Source organism: Xenopus laevis, chromosome 5L, assembly GCF_017654675.1.
Source record: "Xenopus laevis strain J_2021 chromosome 5L, Xenopus_laevis_v10.1, whole genome shotgun sequence".
In the NCBI taxonomy this organism is placed as follows: Eukaryota; Metazoa; Chordata; class Amphibia; order Anura; family Pipidae; genus Xenopus; species Xenopus laevis.
In genome coordinates this window covers 164187233-164206432 of record NC_054379.1, presented here as the reverse complement: position 1 = coordinate 164206432, position 19200 = coordinate 164187233, and the positions used below count along the sequence as shown (strand labels likewise).

The following is a 19200-nucleotide window of genomic DNA, read 5'->3' as shown; positions in this document are numbered from 1 at the left end:
ACCCATTTAAAAACAAATGCTCTGTAAGGCTACAGATATATTGTAATTGCTACTTTTTATTAATCATCTTTCTATTGAGACCTCTCCTATTCATATTCCAGTCTCTCTTATTCAAATAAATGCATGGTGAGCTGCTGAATAAAAAGCTAAATAACTCCAAAAAAAGTAACTATTTATTAAAACCAATTGCAAATTGTCTCAGAATATCAATCGCTACGTCATACTAAAAATTTAATGGTGAACAGCCCCTTTAATGGGCTGGCTGCTGCACTGCCATCTCCAGGTCCCCCCTAGGCCGCTGCCAGTCCCCCCCATCCCCTCCCTTTCATTAGTTCAAATTTTCATCATCAGGACCCCAGCAATGGGTATTGGTGTATGGAAACTATTGTATCTCCTGCACATCCCCAGTGTTTCTGAACCAATGTGGGTGTGGTTGGGTGGCATTCTGCCCCCTAAAATTCTGCCACCCTAGGCCCGGGCCTTGCTGGCCTCTCTTCACAAATCCAGACCTGGCCATCTCTAATGCTCTATGTTTTAACCAACAGCGATGGCTTGGATTCTGACCAGCGCAAGAGAGAGGAGGATTTCTACTACACTGAGGTCCAAATGAAGGAGGATTCTGAAGCTGAGCCCACACCAAAAAGTCCAATCACTGCCACTGCTCCCCTCCTGATTCAGCCAGTGCCAGCCAAACCTGAGACCCATGCTTTGGAGGTGCCATCCATAGAATCTCCATTGTCCAGTGCCCTCAGCCAGTCTGCTCCAGGCTCCTTTTGGCACATCCAAGCTGATCATGCTTACCAGGTGGCGTTTCCAGTTTATTAATCCATGTTGGGTGTTGATCAATGTCCTCCAGGGTTATGGCATAAAGTGTATATTAATTTACTGTACCCGCTCAGAGGTTCAGCAGTCCCAGAACTTCAGGATTGTCTCTGGGCTTCACAAAGAAGAAAGGGATGTTTTATGACTGATGCTATAGGCTGATTATTCGTGAATTCTGATGCGCTGGTTTCTATGCTGTCATAGGATCCTGTCCATTGTACTACACATGCTCAGTTGGTTTCTTTTTAAGGGGAAGTAAAATCTAAAATAGAATAAGGCTAGAAATGCTGTATTTTGTATACTAAACATAAACATGAACTTACTGCACCACAAGTCTAATCAAACAAATGATTTATGCTTTCAAAGTTGGCCACAGGGGGTCACTATCTTCTAACTTTGTTATACATCTTTCAAGACCAAGACTGTGCACATGCTCAGTGTGGTCTGGGCTGCTTAGGGATCATCATAAATGATCAAAACGGCACAAGTCAAATAATATCTGCCAGAAGCCGATACAACAAGACTTATTAATAATGAGAATATACAGACTGCACTGGGTCCTGTGTTGTCATCTAATTTGGATTTTATAGTGTTTGTATTGTTTGATACAAACTTTCTCCAACTCTGCAGAACCAGTGGCTGCAGCACAATAATCCTCCAAATAGAATCCCAGTTTATCTGTTTAAATCTGGCTCCATGATCTTTGTCCCTGCAGCTGGAGTTGGATACAGTAAAGGGGATGCAAAGGCAAAAATAAAATCCAATACAAATTTCTACACAGTCGCCGACTGCTCTACAGGGAAACAAACAAAGCTGCTTGAGTTCTGCATGGCTGGGAAGTAAGGCGGGGGGCTCCCCCTGCTGTTCATAAGTATGATTGTTTCCCTGCAGAGCAGTTAGGGACCGTCTGACAATTCCTATCCACAGCAGTAAATGAAGGGAGAATTTCACTGCATACAGTCAGGTTTCTTATAAATACGGTACTCCATTTTTTAATTAAAGTATATTGGAGATAGGTTTCTTTTTCATTAAAGAAAGTAAAATTGGATTTTATTTTTTTGCCTTTACATGCCCTTTAAAGAGCAGTTGAAGATAAGGCAGACAAAAACTTGTGAGGTTAATGGCCTTTAAAACAAATTTTTAGTTAATCTGATGATGTTTTTTTCTCCCCTTAGGCACTGCCTTCCATCCAGATTCCAGTTTCCCCTCATATCTTCACCAGTATAAGTTGGGCAGCTGCTCAGTCTACAATCCCGACACTTTCTCCGGTGGGTCCCATTAAAATACAATATCAGTGCCAAGGCACGTCTATTGTAAAGCGATTATTTTTTCATTTGATGTTGTTTGGATGGTTACGTTTCTCTGTTTAACATTGTTATTTAGTGGATAAGAAAACAAAAACTATGATTTTATTATACAATGTTCAGTTTGAAATTCTGCTCTAAAATATATTCCATTAAAATTCAAGGTATGTGAATCCAGAAGTCTAATTATGTGTTATACTTAGTTACATAGTTAAATTGGGTTGAAAAAAGACAAAGTCCATCAAGTCCAACCCCTCCAAATGAAAACCCAGCATCCATACACACACCCCTCCCTACTTTTAATTAAATTCAATATACCCATATCTATACTAACTATAGAGTTTAGTATCACAATAGCCTTTGATATTATGTCTGTCCAAGAAATCATCCAAGTCCCTCTTATAGTCATTAACTGAATCATCACCCGGCAGTGCATTCCCCAACCTCACTGTCCTCACTGTGATGAACCCCCTACTCTGTTCCTTTAAATGAAACTTCTTTTCCTCTAGTCTGAAGGGGAGGCCTCTGGTACGTGATTCTCTTTATGGGTAAAAAGGTCCCCTGCTATTTGTCTATAATGTCCTCTAATGTACTTGCAAAGTCTAATCATGTCCCCTCGCAAGCGCCTTTTTTCCAGAGAAAACAACCCCAACCTTGTCAGTCTCCCCTCATAATTTAACTCTTCCCTCCCTCTAACCAGTTTAGTTGCACTTAGTCTCTGCACTCTCTCCAGCTCATTTATATCCCTCTTAAGGACTGGAGTCCAAAACTGCCCCTATACTCCAGATGAGGCCTCACCAGGGACCTATAAAGAGACACAATTATGTTTTCATCCCTTGAGTTAATGCCCTTTTTAATGCAAGACAGAACTTTATTTGCTTTAGTAGCCACAGAATGACACTGCCCAGAATTAGACAACTTGTTATCTACAAAGACCCCAAGATCCTTCTCATTTAAGGAAACTCCCAACACACTGCCATTTAGTGTATAACTTGCATTTATATTATTTAAAAAAAAATAAATAAATAAATATATATTTATATTATTTTTGCCAAAGTGCATAACCTGCATTTATCAACATTGAACCTCATTTTCCAGTTTGCTGCCCAGTTTTCCAGTTTAGACAAATCACTGTCCTGCATGGAACCTATAGTTCTGCACAATTTAGTCTCATCTGCAAAAATAGAAACAGTACTTTCAATGGCCACCTCCAGGTCATTAATAAACAAGTTGAAAAGGTTGTTCTGTGACCATATAAAGGCACAAGGCTGCAGGCTGAGTTATACAGGGAACTCTGAGTATCACTCATGTATTATAAGGGAAAATGTACCCCCTACTGTAAATGATAAGGATATTAGAAGTCACTGAGGGGTTGTTCTGTGACCATATAAAGACACAAGGCTGCAGGCTGAGTTATACAGGGAACTCTGAGTATCACTCATGTATTATAAGGAATAATGTACCCCCTACTGTAAATGATAAGGATATTAGAAGTCACTGAGGGGTTGTTCTGTGACCATATAAAGACACAAGGCTGCAGGCTGAGTTATACAGGGAACTCTGAGTATCACTCATGTATTATAAGAGATAATGTACCCCCTACTGTAAATGATAAGGATATTAGAAGTCACTGAGGGGTTATTCTGTGACCATATAAAGGCACAAGGCTGCAGGCTGAGTTATACAGGGAACTCTGAGTATCACTCGTGTATTATAAGGGATAATGTACCCCCTACTGTAAATGATAAGGATATTAGAAGTCACTGAGGGGTTGTTCTGTGACCATATAAAGACACAAGGCTGCAGGCTGAGTTATACAGGGAACTCTGAGTATCACTCATGTATTATAAGGAATAATGTACCCCCTACTGTAAATGATAAGGATATTAGAAGTCACTGAGGGGTTATTCTGTGACCATATAAAGGCACAAGGCTGCAGGCTGAGTTATACAGGGAACTCTGAGTATCACTCGTGTATTATAAGGGATAATGTACCCCCTACTGTAAATGATAAGGATATTAGAAGTCACTGAGGGGTTGTTCTGTGACCATATAAAGACACAAGGCTGCAGGCTGAGTTATACAGGGAACTCTGAGTATCACTCATGTATTATAAGGAATAATGTACCCCCTACTGTAAATGATAAGGATATTAGAAGTCACTGAGGGGTTGTTCTGTGACCATATAAAGGCACAAGGCTGCAGGCTGAGTTATACAGGGAACTCTGCACTATGTTAAAAAACCAAGAGCGATGTTTTGTATTTGACAAGGGAAACTACAACTTTAAGCTACAACTTGTAGGGCTAAGATTAGGGGCAACTGTTCCCCTTCTTTGGCTTTTTTTTTTTTTAATTTTCAGTTCTGCAATAGAGTTGCTCAGAAATGTTTAGCGCTGCTTAGACAGAAGCAAACGGATGCATCCAAAGGACCAGATAGAAGAGATGTTTCCATCCAATAGTAAGACCTCGACAAGCCCATGGATGGAAACGTCTCTTCTATCTCTAAAGATCTTATATACCATAACTCTCCCATGATGGATTTAACAATGCTCTCAGGAGTCGCATCCGAACCAAAAGTATAACGACATCGCCCGTGCCATAAATGGTACTTTATATACTGTGATCACCAGGTACAGCGTCTCGTGGTCGTGGCTGCGCGGTCTGGCTGACACTCCATAGGCCAGTTCAGCATAACCCAGGGTGTGCAGGAGCGGAGTGACTTCCATTCGTAGGAACCCAGCTGCTGCTGCTAGCGGCTTATGTCTAAAGGATTGGTTGTAAGTGAATGCATGTCTCTTTAAGACACAGTTCAGTGTAAAAATAAAAACTAGGTAAATAGATAGTGAAATGTAATGTATAAAGGCTGGAGTGACTGGATGTGTAACATAATAGCCAGAACACTACTTCCTGCTTTTCAGCTCTCTAACTCTGAGTTAGTCAGTGACTATAAGGGGGGCCACATGGGACATAACTGTTCAGTGAGTTTGTAATTGATCCTCCGCATTCAGCTCAAAAGCAACAGTTGTGATTACATTTTTGCCTAACTATATTAGAAACATTTTTTATTTTGCACAGCCTATTTATTTACCCAGTTTTTATACTGAACTGTTCCTTTAACGAAGGCACCGCACTCTGTTCTTGCAAACCTGCCTTTTAATTCTGGATGTGAAAACGTGGGGTAAGGGACTTGCAGCCAAAACCAGTAAGCAGAGTCCAAGTAATTAATGCAATTAATGCAATTAATGCAATAATGAAGACGACGGGGGTTATTTATCAAAACCTGAATTTTTCTAATGTTTTCGATAAAAAAAAAAAAAGTGACAAAACTAGAATCCACGGTTTGCCCTCATTTATAAAAAGAAAAATCGGTTCAGGAAAAACTGCAACTTATTTGGATTGTCGCATGAAAAATCCAAATTTTTTACCCCAGAAAAGTCAAATTTTCGTGAAATCGGCGGAAAGCCTGAAATGTTGAGATTATCGTAGAAAACCCAGCACAGACAATAATATGTTCAAATAGAACCTCTGCCATTGACTTCTGCAGGACCTTGACAGGTTCAAGATGGAGTATTTTCGGATTCTGACTTTTTCGCAGCCTCGTGGGTCTAATAATCCCGAAAAATTTTAGTTTTTTTTCCCCCCCCCACTAAAACTGAGTTTTTAGCATTTAGCCTTTAATAAATAACCCCGTTAGACTTAATTATCCATTTTATAACAGACTAAAAGTTAAAAGGTGAGCCAGCCCTTTAAATACCCCTGACTGAGCCGGCTTTTGCAATATTTATATAACTAGGGAACAGATTTAGGCATATATGACCCTAGGGCTAAGGGTTTATCATTCACATCACCCCAGCTGCTATTCTTTTGGCCACATGGCCGCTCCAGAAACCAAAGTACTTTTGCGTATCCGTGCTATTAGAAAGTTGGGAAAAAAAATATTTGCCTTTTAATAATCATGAATTTGTTTTATTTTAGATACGAAGTCGGTCACTCAGCTTCGGGGAACAGCAACAGCAGACGCCGTCGATAAAGTCCCACCTCATTGTGGCGTCTCCTCCTCGGGCAAGCAACGGCAACCGGTAAGGATTTCTTGTGTTCCTGTAACGGTTAGGTTACCCTTCATAAGAAAAGCCATGTAACTAAACATTTTTATTTATTGATAAGAATGGGGGAAGCCATGCTGTTTGCTTTATCCAGGTAAATGATCTGTGCGACTCCAATCAGACTGTAATATACATTTATTCTATGGGAAAAAAAAAGTTTTTCATATTAATTGGTCAGTAAAATGTTTCTTGAGCAGGCTGAATGGATAATTTTATTCTGTTTACACCCTTTGAAAGGGTTGTTCACCTTTAAATTAACTGTTAGTATGATGTAGAGAGTGATATTCTGAGATAAATTGTAATTGGTTTTTCATTTTTATTATTTGTGGTTTTTGTGTTCTTTGGATTTTTATTCAGCAGCTCTCCAGTTTGCTGTTTCAGCCATTTGGTTGCTAGGGTCCAAATTACCCTAGCAACCATACACTGATTTGAATAAGAAACTGGAATATGAATTGGAGAGGCCTGAATAGAAAGTTGAGTAATGAAAAGTAGCAATAATAATACATTTGTAGCCTTAGGCCATAGATGCACAGATAATATTGTACGAAACACATTTTCGTACAATGTTCGGTTCGTGTATGGTGGGGAAAGAGCCAACCGACTTGGATATTGGATGGCTCATCGATCAGGCTGGAAGGAAATTTTGATTGGGTGCCTTTGAAGACACCCAAACACCGACGATTGTTCATACTGAATCGTCAGATACAGGTAGAATTCTATTGTTTCTATTAGGGATGCACAGGATCCAGTATTAGGATTCGGATTTGGTTCGGTATTCGGCCGAAATCTTTCGCGAACGATTAGGGGGGGGATCGGCTGAATCCAAAATAGTGGATTCAGTGCATCCCTAGTTTCTACCAGTATATCTGACGATTGAGCTCTACACTAGTGATGTGCGGGTAATAAAACAGTAGCTTGTACTTGATCCCAACTAAGATATAATTAATCCTTATTGGAGGCAAAACCAGCCTTTTGGGTTTATATGATTTTCCAGTAGACTTAAAGGGGACCCGTCGCCCCAAAAAATTATTCAAAATCCTATTTTATCACATTAGTCAAGCAAAATGAACTTTAGTTACACTGTATAAATTATTTGAATCTTGTTTCCTTCAGTCTGGGAATTCATAATTATAACAAGCAGGCAGCAGCCATTTTGTGGACACTGTTATTAAGACAAGTCTTGTATCATCTCAGAATCTTGTTTGTGCACCAGAATGGGGGACCTGATGTCCATCCCCATGTCCTGGTTACACAATTAAATGGTAAAGAGAACGGGGGAATGTGGGGAGAGCAGTGACATGTAGGAAGTGCTGAATGGAAAGTGAAAGTAATTGTTTGCCCCGCCTATAGAGGAGGGGCAGGCAATATTTGATTGACAGCTGAGATGTTTAAATGAGTTAATAAGAAAAAAGAATTTGGATTTCATGTTTAATTTGAAAAGGACTTTTATTATACAGATTTTTGTGTCTGGGTGACAGGTCCACTTTAAGGTATGAAGATCCAAATTACAGAAAGTTATCCAGAACCCCCAGGGCCTGAGCATTCTGTATAACAGATCCTGTACTTCCTTACTTTAACAAAATATACAAAGAAGCCTAACTGATCTGACTCCCTCCCCGCAGGAAAATCCGCGGTGAAGCCAAGAAGTGCCGCAAAGTTTACGGCATTGAGCATCGAGATCAGTGGTGCACGGCTTGCCGGTGGAAAAAGGCCTGTCAGCGGTTCCTGGACTGAGCGTGTAGACGCGCCGCTCTGCTGAGGTGGACAGACTTCCGCTTCCATCCCTGAAGCGACTCGGGAGTTTTCGTTCTTGGAAAGGGGCGGTGACTAAAGACTCTGTAAATTCCAAATCCTGTAAAGATGTAAATTCCAAGACGTATACAACGTGTATGTTAGCCAGATTACTTTTTAAAAGATCTTTTATTTTACGTTTTGTTTTTGGTCTTAGACTGTAGGGGTTTTTTTTTCTTTTGTTTTTAATCTTTGCTACGTGGAAGTGCAGGGACCAAAGTGTTTTAACCTCTTTTTTTTTCTTCCCAAACCCGTCGTGCTATAGTTTGATGATAAGGTTTTAACAATAGTTACTCGTCCTTGTATAATAGTGTCTTGTCCTGCTCCCTCCTCTCCATCCACCTGTGAAAGTTCTACGATATATATATTTTTTTTCTCTTTGTCTACATACATTTTAAAGTCCTGTAAATACAGTAAAGATACATTTTGTAGCCCCCCTCCCCTCGGTTGTGGAGGGCACCCGTCAGCTTTTGTTTGATCATTAAGTAGGTTCTCTTGGAACTTGCAAGAAGAAATAAGATTATCTTGTTTTCCAGCAGGGGTCGAGCATTGGGTTTTGGAGACAATGGGGCGTATTTATCAAGAGGTGAAATATATAGTGAATAAAGTACCCCCTATTGTAAAATATAAGGATATTATTAGTTACCCGGGGGTTCCATGACCCTATAAAATGACGAGGCTGAGTGTTTTTATACAGGTCATGGAACGCCAAGGTTACTTCTAATATCCTCATATTTTGCAACTGGGGGTACTTTTATTTATTATAATACACAAGTTTTAGAGAGTCATGTGAGAGAAATGACATCACTACTCACTGTTTATAACTGATGACATCACTAGTCACCGTTTATAAGGATATACTTTACAAGATATTCATGGCTTTTGTGTATTATAGTTTGATCTATCGCTCTCTCTCTCTCTTTTTCTCTCAATCTCGAATTGTAGGGGATTTTAAGAGACATATATGATGGGTTGCCCTTTGATAAATATGCCCCTAAGGGCAGAGACACGCGCTCCGATTCTGGGAGATTGTCACCCGGCGATAAATCGCCTCTTCTTCCGGGCGACAAATCTCCCCGAACTGCTTCCCGCCGGCTAGAATCTAAATCGCTTTGTATTCCACAGTTGCCCAACATTTCCTCATGAAGCAATTTCATGCGACTTAGGCAAACGAAGCGCAATGAATGCCAATGACAAATATCTTCCTCGGGGGCGACTACATCTCCCCGAACTGCCTCCCGCCGGCTAGAATGTAAATCGCCGATGGGAGGCAGTTTGGGGAGATTAGTCGCTCCAAAGAAGAGGAGATTTGACTCTGGGCAACTAATCTCCTGGAATCTGATTGTGTGTCTCTGCCCTAAAACTTCTACACAAGGGAACAGAGTAATGAGATTTACCTTTTGATAAATAGTCTCCACTGAGACAGATGTATAACAACATTGTGGCAAATTTTATTCTGATACTACAGTTTGCTTTTATTGATAATGTGATGAGAAAGTTATAATCAAATGTTTCCTTGTTACACATTATTTTATAAGTCTTTACTTATCTTTTACTATCAGTTGAGTGCTAAAAAAAAAAAAGGGGGTAACTTTCCCATCAAGCAGTGACCGTCTGCTCATACCCCTGTGTGGGTGGGTAAGTCACATTAATGGTGCTTTGTTGCAGACATTGTCCATCAATTGTGTTGTACGGTGACAGCTAGTGTGTTGCCCAAACGCCAGTTTATTGTAGTTTGTGTTACTTCCGTATGATCTATGGCTTGATAAACATCGGCTCACAATTAGATAAGACTTTCATCCAGAGCTTTACACGAGTCTCTTATAGTGAATTTAACTGAAGATTTCACGGTGCCTGTAGGAGGCTGTCGGGCGACATAAAGTTCCCGTATATAAACTAAATAAAGTACTAATGGGAATTTAAATCCCCTTGCTGCAGGTGCACAACCATAACTAAAGGCTTTCTACACCTAGGGACTGATTTATTATTTATTGATATCTGTGTGATGCATCTGGGAGTCATGATGTGGATAGGATATGGGGGTGATGCATCTGGGAGTCATGATTTGAATAGGATATGGGGGTGATGCATCTGGGAGTCATGGTGTGGATAGGACACGGGGGTGATGCATCTGGGAGTCATGATTTGAAAGAATATGGGGGTGATGCATCTGGGAGTTATGATGTGGATAGGACACGGGGGTGATGCATCTGGGAGTCATGATTTGAATAGGATATGGGGGTGATGCATCTGGGAGTCATGATGTGGATAGGACACGGGGGTGATGCATCTGGGGAGTCATGATTTGAAAGAATATGGGGGTGATGCATCTGGGAGTTATGATGTGGATAGGACACGGGGGTGATGCATCTGGGAGTCATGATTTGAATAGGATATGGGGGTGATGCGTCTGGGAGTCATGATGTGGATAGGTGTTCGTACACATGGGTGCAGCTGTGCATTTCTTTATACGGATACCCATGGCAAATGAGTGTGTTCGACTGCTCTCAGATAATGCGCCATGTTGTTAACACTTTCCTGTCTGTACGAAAATTATTAAATTACTGCAGTCTGTTTAGGGTTCTTCTACTCCCCTAATCTCCCCGCCACAATTTTAGTAATGGGCAGTTACCCAAGTCATGCTGGATACACATTCATTTATATATCTTTGTAGCACTTATAAATCCTCATGTTGTAGCTCGCTCATTGCAGAAAACATACCCCGTTGTGAAAGCAGAGTTTATTAACTCTGTTTTGTGCATGGAACGTCCCCTTCTGCTTATTCGTATTTGTGCATTAATGGTGCTGCCTCGGCTAAGGCATTGCAGTTTTAGGCATATCTGCTCGTAGCCACTGGCAATGATAATCTGCTACATTGAAGAACCAGTTAAGGCAACATGGCAGCTTCCACTCAACCTGTAAATGAATGTTCTGTGTTCACAATAAGCTTCACTCACTTTTAGCCTATGTACCATGAATCATAAATGACGTATAAATCGCCAATAGTTTAAATGTAAATAAATAAGAATCCTAACAGATAAGAGACAGAATTTGTTTGGAAAATTCTAAAGGTGCTTCATTGATGGGCAGTGGCTTCTCATCACAAGTGTAATCTGTATATTCTATCTAGATATTTTATCTGAAGCTGCTTTAGGAAAAATCCTATCCCTTCCTTTACTTACTATATAGCACTTACCTGTCTGTAAGAATTAAGACCGTTTTTTTCAGTTAAAAGTCGACTGTCGTTATTGTTAAATTTCCCAATATTTGCTTTCTGAATTTGCTTGGGATTTACAGTTCTAACTCAGCATTTTAGCTCTGAGAATGATATTGGAACAGCATTTTGGTTATGGAGGGTGCTTTAAATTGCATCATACAATGCGGGGCTGCACCTTAGAATTAGAAAGGAAAAAAAAAATATGTGCGGCGAAAGATTATGACGCAGAATGCGCTGGTTTCTTTATCTGAATTGGTTAATAATTGGGATGCACCGAATCCACTAATCGGGATTTGGACGAACCGAATCCTAACGCTGGCCATACAGGGGCTGATAAAAGCTGCCGACAGACCGAGACGGGGCCCTCCGGCGGGATCGATATGTGGCCGAAAGTCGGGGCAGATGTCGATCAGGCAGGGTTAAAAATCCCGTCTGATTGCGTCCGGATCTGTTTGTTGGTGCAGTCCCGCGATCCAACTGCCCGTTTTGCCTACATCATGATCCAATCGTTGGGCCCTAGTGGCCCTAAATGGGGGCATATCGGGGAGAGATCTGCTCGTTCGGTGATATTGCCAAAGATCGCTACGTGTATCGCCACCTTAATTTGCATATTCAGATTAGGAATGGGAAGGGAAAAAGTGGGAAAAAAAACCCATTTTTTTTACTTCCTTTCTGATAAAAATCATGAGATTTCCCTTCCTGTGTTATTGTTACACTGAAAAAGGAAAGCGTTTTTAAAAATTTGGATAAAATGGAGTCTGTAGGATAAGGCCTTAAAAAAAAAAAAAAAAAAAAAAAAAAAAAAGTCGAGATTTCTCTTCCTGACCCTTATTTGCATATGCAAACAAAGGTTTGGTTCGGACAGGCATGATGATTCGGCTGAATCCAAATCCTGCTGAAAAAGGCCAAATCCTGGCCGAATCCAAATCCTGGATTTGGTGCATCCCTAGTATATACACAGTATGTTGGGGGGGGGGCCCCTATGCTCAGGAAAGTGTCAGCAGCCCAGTTCATGTGCTGGGAATCTGCAGAGAAGAAGATGGGGAGCTACTGGGGTATTTTTGGAGGCTGGTTCAGAAGCCACAAAACATAGGTACAGGTATGGGATCCGTTATGTGGAAACCAGTTATCCAGAAAGTTCCGAATTATGGAAAGGCCGTCTCCCACAGACTCCATTTCATCCAAATAATCCAAATTTTTCAAAACTAATTCCTTTTTCTGTGTAACAATAAAACAGTCGCTTGTACTTGATCCCAACTAAGATATAATTAATCCTTATTGGAAGCAAAACCAGCCTATTGGGTTTATTTAATATTTACATGATTTTCTAGTAGACTTAAGATATGGAGATCTAAATTATGGAAAGATCTGTTATCTGGAAAACCCCAGGTCCTGAGCATTCTGGATAACAGGTCCCATACCTGTATAGCCTTTGAAATTCTGTGTTTGGGTTTAGTTTTCCTTTAAGCTCAGAGAATCCTGCCCAACAAATTCAAGTGCACCCCCCAATGCATTTTCTCTTCCAATCACAAGAGACCCTTAAATGTTTGCACTTTGCTCCGTTTCTGGTTTGTACTGGAAAAATGACCTAAAATGAGACGTGTGTGTAATAAATATAGATTTTTGTTTGCGTTTGACGGCCGCCATGTTTTTAACTTGCTGCTGAATTAGACAGAATTGTAATCTATTGTTTTCCTTCCTACCCTGGAGTTCGTTTTCTGTATAAATCTTTTTCTTTTCGTGAAACCACTTATGCAGGATATTATTGGAGTTCTACTACGACTCTCCCTGCGAGTTTTATTAGAAGCTTTAAATTTTGCACATTTTTTTTGTTCCTTTTTTCTTTTGCTCCAAAGCAGTTGCACAATGTTTTTAGACTTTTTTTTCTTTTTGGTAGAATTTCGAATACAAGTGAAAACTAAAAATCCCTACCCTGATTATCGGTACAGTTAGGGCAAGGCCAGACATGGCGTTTTTACGTTGCGTTTTTCAGCACGGAGGTTTCCTTTCCCAACATGCACTTCTCATTGTTCCCCATAATTCCGCTGGCTGGAAATAGAAAAGCTATTTAGAAATAGAAAAACGATTTACATGCAAAATGGAGCAGGAAACCGGCTGTAAAAACGGCTATGCGTCATTTATCTCGCAATGGACGCCATATTTAAAATACGCTGCGTGTTTACGTAAAGTGTAGTTTCAAAAGTGCAGATCCCACAGAGTCGATTGATTTGGTAGTTTCTTGACATATTGTGTCTGGCCTTGCCCTTATACTGCACGCAGCCTGCTGTAAACATCTTCATTAAAGGAGAAACAAACTCAAAAGTTAAAAAAAAAAACCTCTACCCCCTTCTCTACATAGACCCCCCTCCCTGCTACCCCGGGCAATTGCCCCTAACTTTTTACTTACCCCTCGGTCAGGGCTGGCAGGTCTAATTTTCAAAATCAGCCCAAAACTAGCCAAGAGGCACTTCCAAAGTAGCCCAAAAATAGCACAATATGTGCACTGAAAAAGTAAAAAAATTTAATTAAAATTACCGATTTGGCCGCCACCAGGGGGGGAATTACAGAGGGGGGCCCAGGAGGTATAGGGGCCCCATAAGGCCTAATTCATATACTATTTCAATAAATATTGATAAAACGTCTCAACCTCTCGACATTTTGGTGGCCGGCAGATTTTTGCCCCAGAATTGTCTGAAATTGAGGAAAGTCACGGGAGACTGGTGCACAGAGCCCAAAATCTGGTATCTCCCGACTTCTACACAAGTCAGTCCATTGCATGCTGGGTATTGTAGTCTTACATTAAACTTGGCAAATTGTTAAACAAAAACATTACCCAACATGCATTGGGAGACGCAGGATTGGTACATTAGGGCAAGAAAAAAACTTTGGCTTGTTTCCAAACTCTAAACCAGCTAAAGGCCCAAAAAGTAGCCCAAATCCGTACCTTGGCTAGTTTGTACTAAACCCGCCTGGGCTTTAATTAGTAGCCCAATTTGGCTGGAAAACCGCCAACCTGGCAACCCTGCCCTCGGTGCAGATTCAGGCATCTGAGTTCATGGGCGCCATCTTCAGCCGCTTTGATAATCTTCGGAATGAGACCAGCGCTTCAGCAGTTTTCACGAGTTTTGGAGCATGCGCAGTTGTTGCGAAACAGAAAATTGCTCCAACTGCACATGCGCCAGTCTCATTCCAACAATTACCGAAGCAGCTGAAGATGGCGCCCCTTAACTCCGCTGGATAGAATCTGCACGGAGGGGTAAGTAAATACTTAGGGGCATTTGCTGGGGTAACACTTACGCTGGGGGGAGGAGGCAGAAGGGTCTATGGGGGGGTGGGGTTTTAACTTAAGTTGTTACAAGTTCAAAATGGCAGCCTATCCGCTCCAGACAATTAAAAGGAATGGGACCACATTGTATTCTTTTAACTTATATTTTCAAAATAAAATAAAAAAATTCTCGGCTTGCTGATGTCACACTAAGATTTTCTTCTTTCTTAAAAATGTTGTATTTACATTTTTGAACAACTAAACTGTAATTTACAAAAATTTACATTCGATGTTTAGAGACATAAATCTGATGGATACACCTAGGGGCAGATTCACTAATTTCGAGTGAAGGATTCGAATGAAAAAAATTCGAATTTCGAAGTATTTTTTGGGTACTTCGACCATCGAATTGGTTAAATTCGTTCGAATTCGAACGAAATCGAACGTTTCGAACGAAAAATCGTTCGACTATTCGACCATTCGATAGTCGAAGTACTTTTCCCTTTAATAAAAACTTCGACCCCCTACTTCGGCAGATAAAACCTACCGAAGTCAATGTTAGCCTATGGGGAAGGTCCCCATAGGCTTGCTAAACTTTTTTGATCGAAGGATTTTCCTTCGATCGTTGGATTAAAATCCTTCGAATCGCTCGAAAAATCGTTCGATCGAACGAACGTTTAGCGCTAAATCCTTCGACTTCGATATTCGAAGTCGAAGGATTTCAATTCGAGGGTCGAATTTCGAAGTATTTTTTACTTCGAAATTCGACCCTTAGTGAATCTGCCCCCTAGTATCCCATGGAATCAAATCCAAGTGTTAAATTGCGTTGGACCCTGGCGCTGTTGTTGAATACGTCCCAAACTCGTGTGGATTAAGAGCTGGAGGTGCACATGGTAAATACGGTGTAACCTGTTCCTTTATGCAACTGCTTCCATCGTGTTATAAGGAATGAATTCTTTCATTTTCAACATTTCTGGAAGAAACCTGTCGCTACCAAATAAGAGCAGGAAAACAAGAATTTTTACTAAAAATTTTGCACATCTTCTCTTCTTTCACTCTAAATCTAAGAGCCTTTATGGGGGTCTACATGGCTCTCTACATTTACCCCCTTTCTTCTTCAACTGGCACGAGCCAAAAGTATAGGCTATAGGCAATGTCATCAGCATATTCATTCAGTTCATTAAGCATTTGTGGTTTTCTCTTGTGTGTTTATAGATATAATTGCAAAGTGTTGTTTTGTTTGCCTTTACTCCCTTCCTACCTGGAATCCGCATAGTTAAAGGGGTGGTTTACCTTCAATTTAACGTTTATTATGTTATAGAACAGCCTATTCTAAGCAACTTTTCAATTGGTTTTCATTATTTATTTTTTATAGTTCTTTAAGTATTTGCCTTTTGCACTCTTTCCAGCTTTCAAACAGGGGTCACTGACCCCATCTAAAAAACAAATGCTTTGTAAGGCTAGAAATGTATTATTGCTACTTTATATTCCTATTTTTCTATTCAGGTCTCTCCTATTCATATTCCAGTCTCTTATTCAAATCAATGCATGGTTGCTGGGGTAACTTGGACCCTAGCAACCAGATGGCTGAAATTGCAAACTGGAGAGCTGCTGAATAAAAAATGAAAATAACCCAAAAACCACACATAATAAAAAAAAAATGAAAACCAATTGCAAATTGTCTCCAAATATCACTCTCTACATCATATTAAGGGGCATATTTATCAAGGGTGGAAATTTTGAGTTTATAGCAGTTTCTAAAAACTCCCATAAACTCGAAAAAAAATGACCAATCGAAATTTAATTAAATTTAAAAAAAAAACAAAAAACGGGTGATTAGGATCGAGCTACAAATTCGAATCAAATTATTCACCCAAAAAAAATAATTCAAAAGTCCACCAAACGACTCAAAATTGATTGTAGGAGGGGCTAAAACCCCAATTTGGCAGGTTTTAGATGGTGTATAGTCTAATTTCAGTTCTTAAAGAGACAGTACATGATACAATTATTTTTTTTTTAAAATACGAATCAAATTTGGACTATTCCCTAGTCGAATTACACTTAAACTCAAAATTACAATTTTCAATTCAACCCCTGATAAATCTACCCCTAAAAGTTAACTCAAAGGTGAACAACCCCTTTAAGGCAACGCAATGGATACGGGGTGGAGCAGTTCACTGGATATTTTGTGATTTATCCATAAAGTATATGACAATGGAACGGGATGTGCAGCCATTATCACTTCTTCTTTGAAAAAATATCTCCCACTAGCTGCCACTTGAGGTTTTGTCAAACTGACAGTCTGTGGATGACAGTTGGAACCAATAGCCATGTAGTCTGGTCTATGTGAAGCAGTCTAATTGTTCTGATACAACTGTCTTTGTTAGATCCGATCCCCCTTCCACTGTATTAAGTGAAACAGAGAAGTTCATTATACAGGAGGTTTAACAGGGAGGAAGAATCCGATTAAATATAATCACTACCTCCCAGACTATATATAAATAGCGAATAATCGCCCAATCACAACAAGCTAATCTATTACTGGGCTCATATTAAACCCATGCTTGGGCTCATAATAGTTGTGCAAAGATGAATGTAACAGAAAAGCTCTTCCTTCTGCTGCTACTATAATATAATGCAGGTTTACATATAGGGGGTTATTTACTAAACTCCGAATGCAAAAATCACGAATTTTTCAGAATTTATTAAACTCCAAGGACGGAAAAGTCCAAATCTGAAAATCCGGCATCTCAGACCGGTCGAGGTTGCATACAAGTCAATGGGAGAAGTCCCAATGATTTATTTGATGTTCGCTGGGTTTCGTGCAATACCCCAGAGTTTTCGGGTGAAAATTTCGAAGAAAATCAGATTTTTTTCACACAAAGCAAATTATTGGGAAAATTAAATAATAAGCGTAAAAAAACCGAGCGGATTTGATCAGAGTTTGTAGCAGAAAGTATTGAGATAAATTTGGACTTTGATAAATAACCCCCATAATTACACTATTACCTCCCAACAATTTGGAAATAGAAAGAGAGGCAAAAAGATTAGCTGCGACCACACCCCCTAATGACCATGTTCATTTTACAAAATTTGGCAGGTTATGAAAGTTTGAACACATTTCTGTGGTTTTTATGTTTTATTACTCTTCTGCTAATGAAGGTGAATTGCCCTTTAAGCTGCAAGTCACAGTTTCCCCAAGAGACCTGCTTATCTTAAATAGTTACAATTGTTTCTTTGCTTATCTTAAATTGTTACACAAGCGCACCTGCCGCGTATTCTGGGCTCTCGGACAAAAAGCGAATTCATTTATAAACGTTGTATCTTTTTCTGTCCAGTGCAGGGGATCAAAGAGTGTGTCTAAACATTCTGTAAGTGTTGGGGATCTACAGGTGTTGATCTGGGTTCCCCGCATGCTGCCCCCTCTCTACCAACGACCGAATCCCTTTAGTTTCCAACTATTTATCTGTGCCAGCAGAACTCCAGCTTCTGTATAACTGGGAATGGGTGAGTGGGAATTGTAGGAAACATTTTGTGCAATGGGATAAGTGTAAAGATCAGAACCCGAGACAAAGTGCAACTGAAACAAGTCGGCCATAGAGAATTCCATGTATTGTAGAATGTCTTTCTATGGACCAGAGAGATAGTATGGCAGCTAACATAGACAATACCTGTACTTCATTGTTATTTTATTTGTATTTGCATACACTGCTGCTCTAGTCATTCGAAGGAAACCCAATTCTCTTGTATGTCTGGTGCAAATTCTATTCATCCATATAAATGTGATATAAATGTGAGCACGGTACATACAGAAGGCTGCCCTCTTTATTACCTGGCAGGGCGACTAGGGGGACAAAGGAAACGTTAGAATGTAAAGTTGCACAGGAGTTCATAATAAGAGGCCCCTGCACAACACTAGTCCCACCGACTTTGTTTCTTCTGCCACTTAAATGGTGGAAAAAGATCGCTCCAAGCTCACTTGTTCATGAAACCTTTGATTACGTTTTAGTATGTTATAGAATGGCTAATTCTAAGTAACTTTTCAATTGGTCTTCATTTTTTATAGTTTTTGAATTATTTGCCTTCTTTGCAGCTTTCAAATGGGGGGTCGCTGACCCCATCTAAAAACAAATTTAACACATTTAGGGGGTTCTTTATTAAAGGACGAGTAGGGAAATCTCAAATGATTCGAGGTTTTTTTTCACTAGAAAACTAGTTTCTAGAAACTACAAATCTCTATTTTTCGAGATTTATTAGACCCCCTGCTGCTGCAAAAAGCATGAATAGAAAATCTGCTATGTCGAGGTCCTGTATAAGTCAAAGGGAGAGGCAACTTTCTCAATTTAAAATGTTTGTGCTCTGCACTGGGTTTAGCCCAAAAATCAGTTTTCCACTTTTTGGGGGTTTTTGCAAAAAATTTAGCAATTTGGGGAAAAGGCCGGTAAAATTTGCGCAATTTGGGTTCTGCTTGATTTTGAGTTTTTCCATAATCCAATTAATTTGAGTATTTTATTAAAAAATCCGCTAAAATCGGGCATGGGAGTTTGGTTGGATCTTAGTAAATAACCCCCTTATTGTTATTGGTATTACTAGGGATGCACAAAATTCACTATTTTGGATTCGGCCAAACCCCAAATCCTTTGCAAAAGATTCAGGAGAATACCGAACCCGAATCCTAATTTGCATATGCAAATTAGG

The 19200-nt window shown here is 39.9% G+C and overlaps 1 protein-coding gene across 1 annotated transcript in view; it reads left to right on the top strand.

Annotated features, from left to right (window-relative positions):
- The window catches only part of znf395.L (zinc finger protein 395 L homeolog), a 35228-nt gene extending 21980 nt beyond the window's left edge, over positions 1-13248 (top strand). Inside the window, exons 7-10 of the mRNA XM_018264113.2 lie at positions 546-804; positions 1998-2090; positions 6102-6205; positions 7852-13248. Coding sequence (XP_018119602.1) covers positions 546-804; positions 1998-2090; positions 6102-6205; positions 7852-7963 — 568 coding nt within the window. The 3' untranslated portion in view covers positions 7964-13248. The remainder of the gene's footprint in view (positions 1-545; positions 805-1997; positions 2091-6101; positions 6206-7851) is intronic.
- Positions 13249-19200: the final 5952 nt, after the last annotated feature.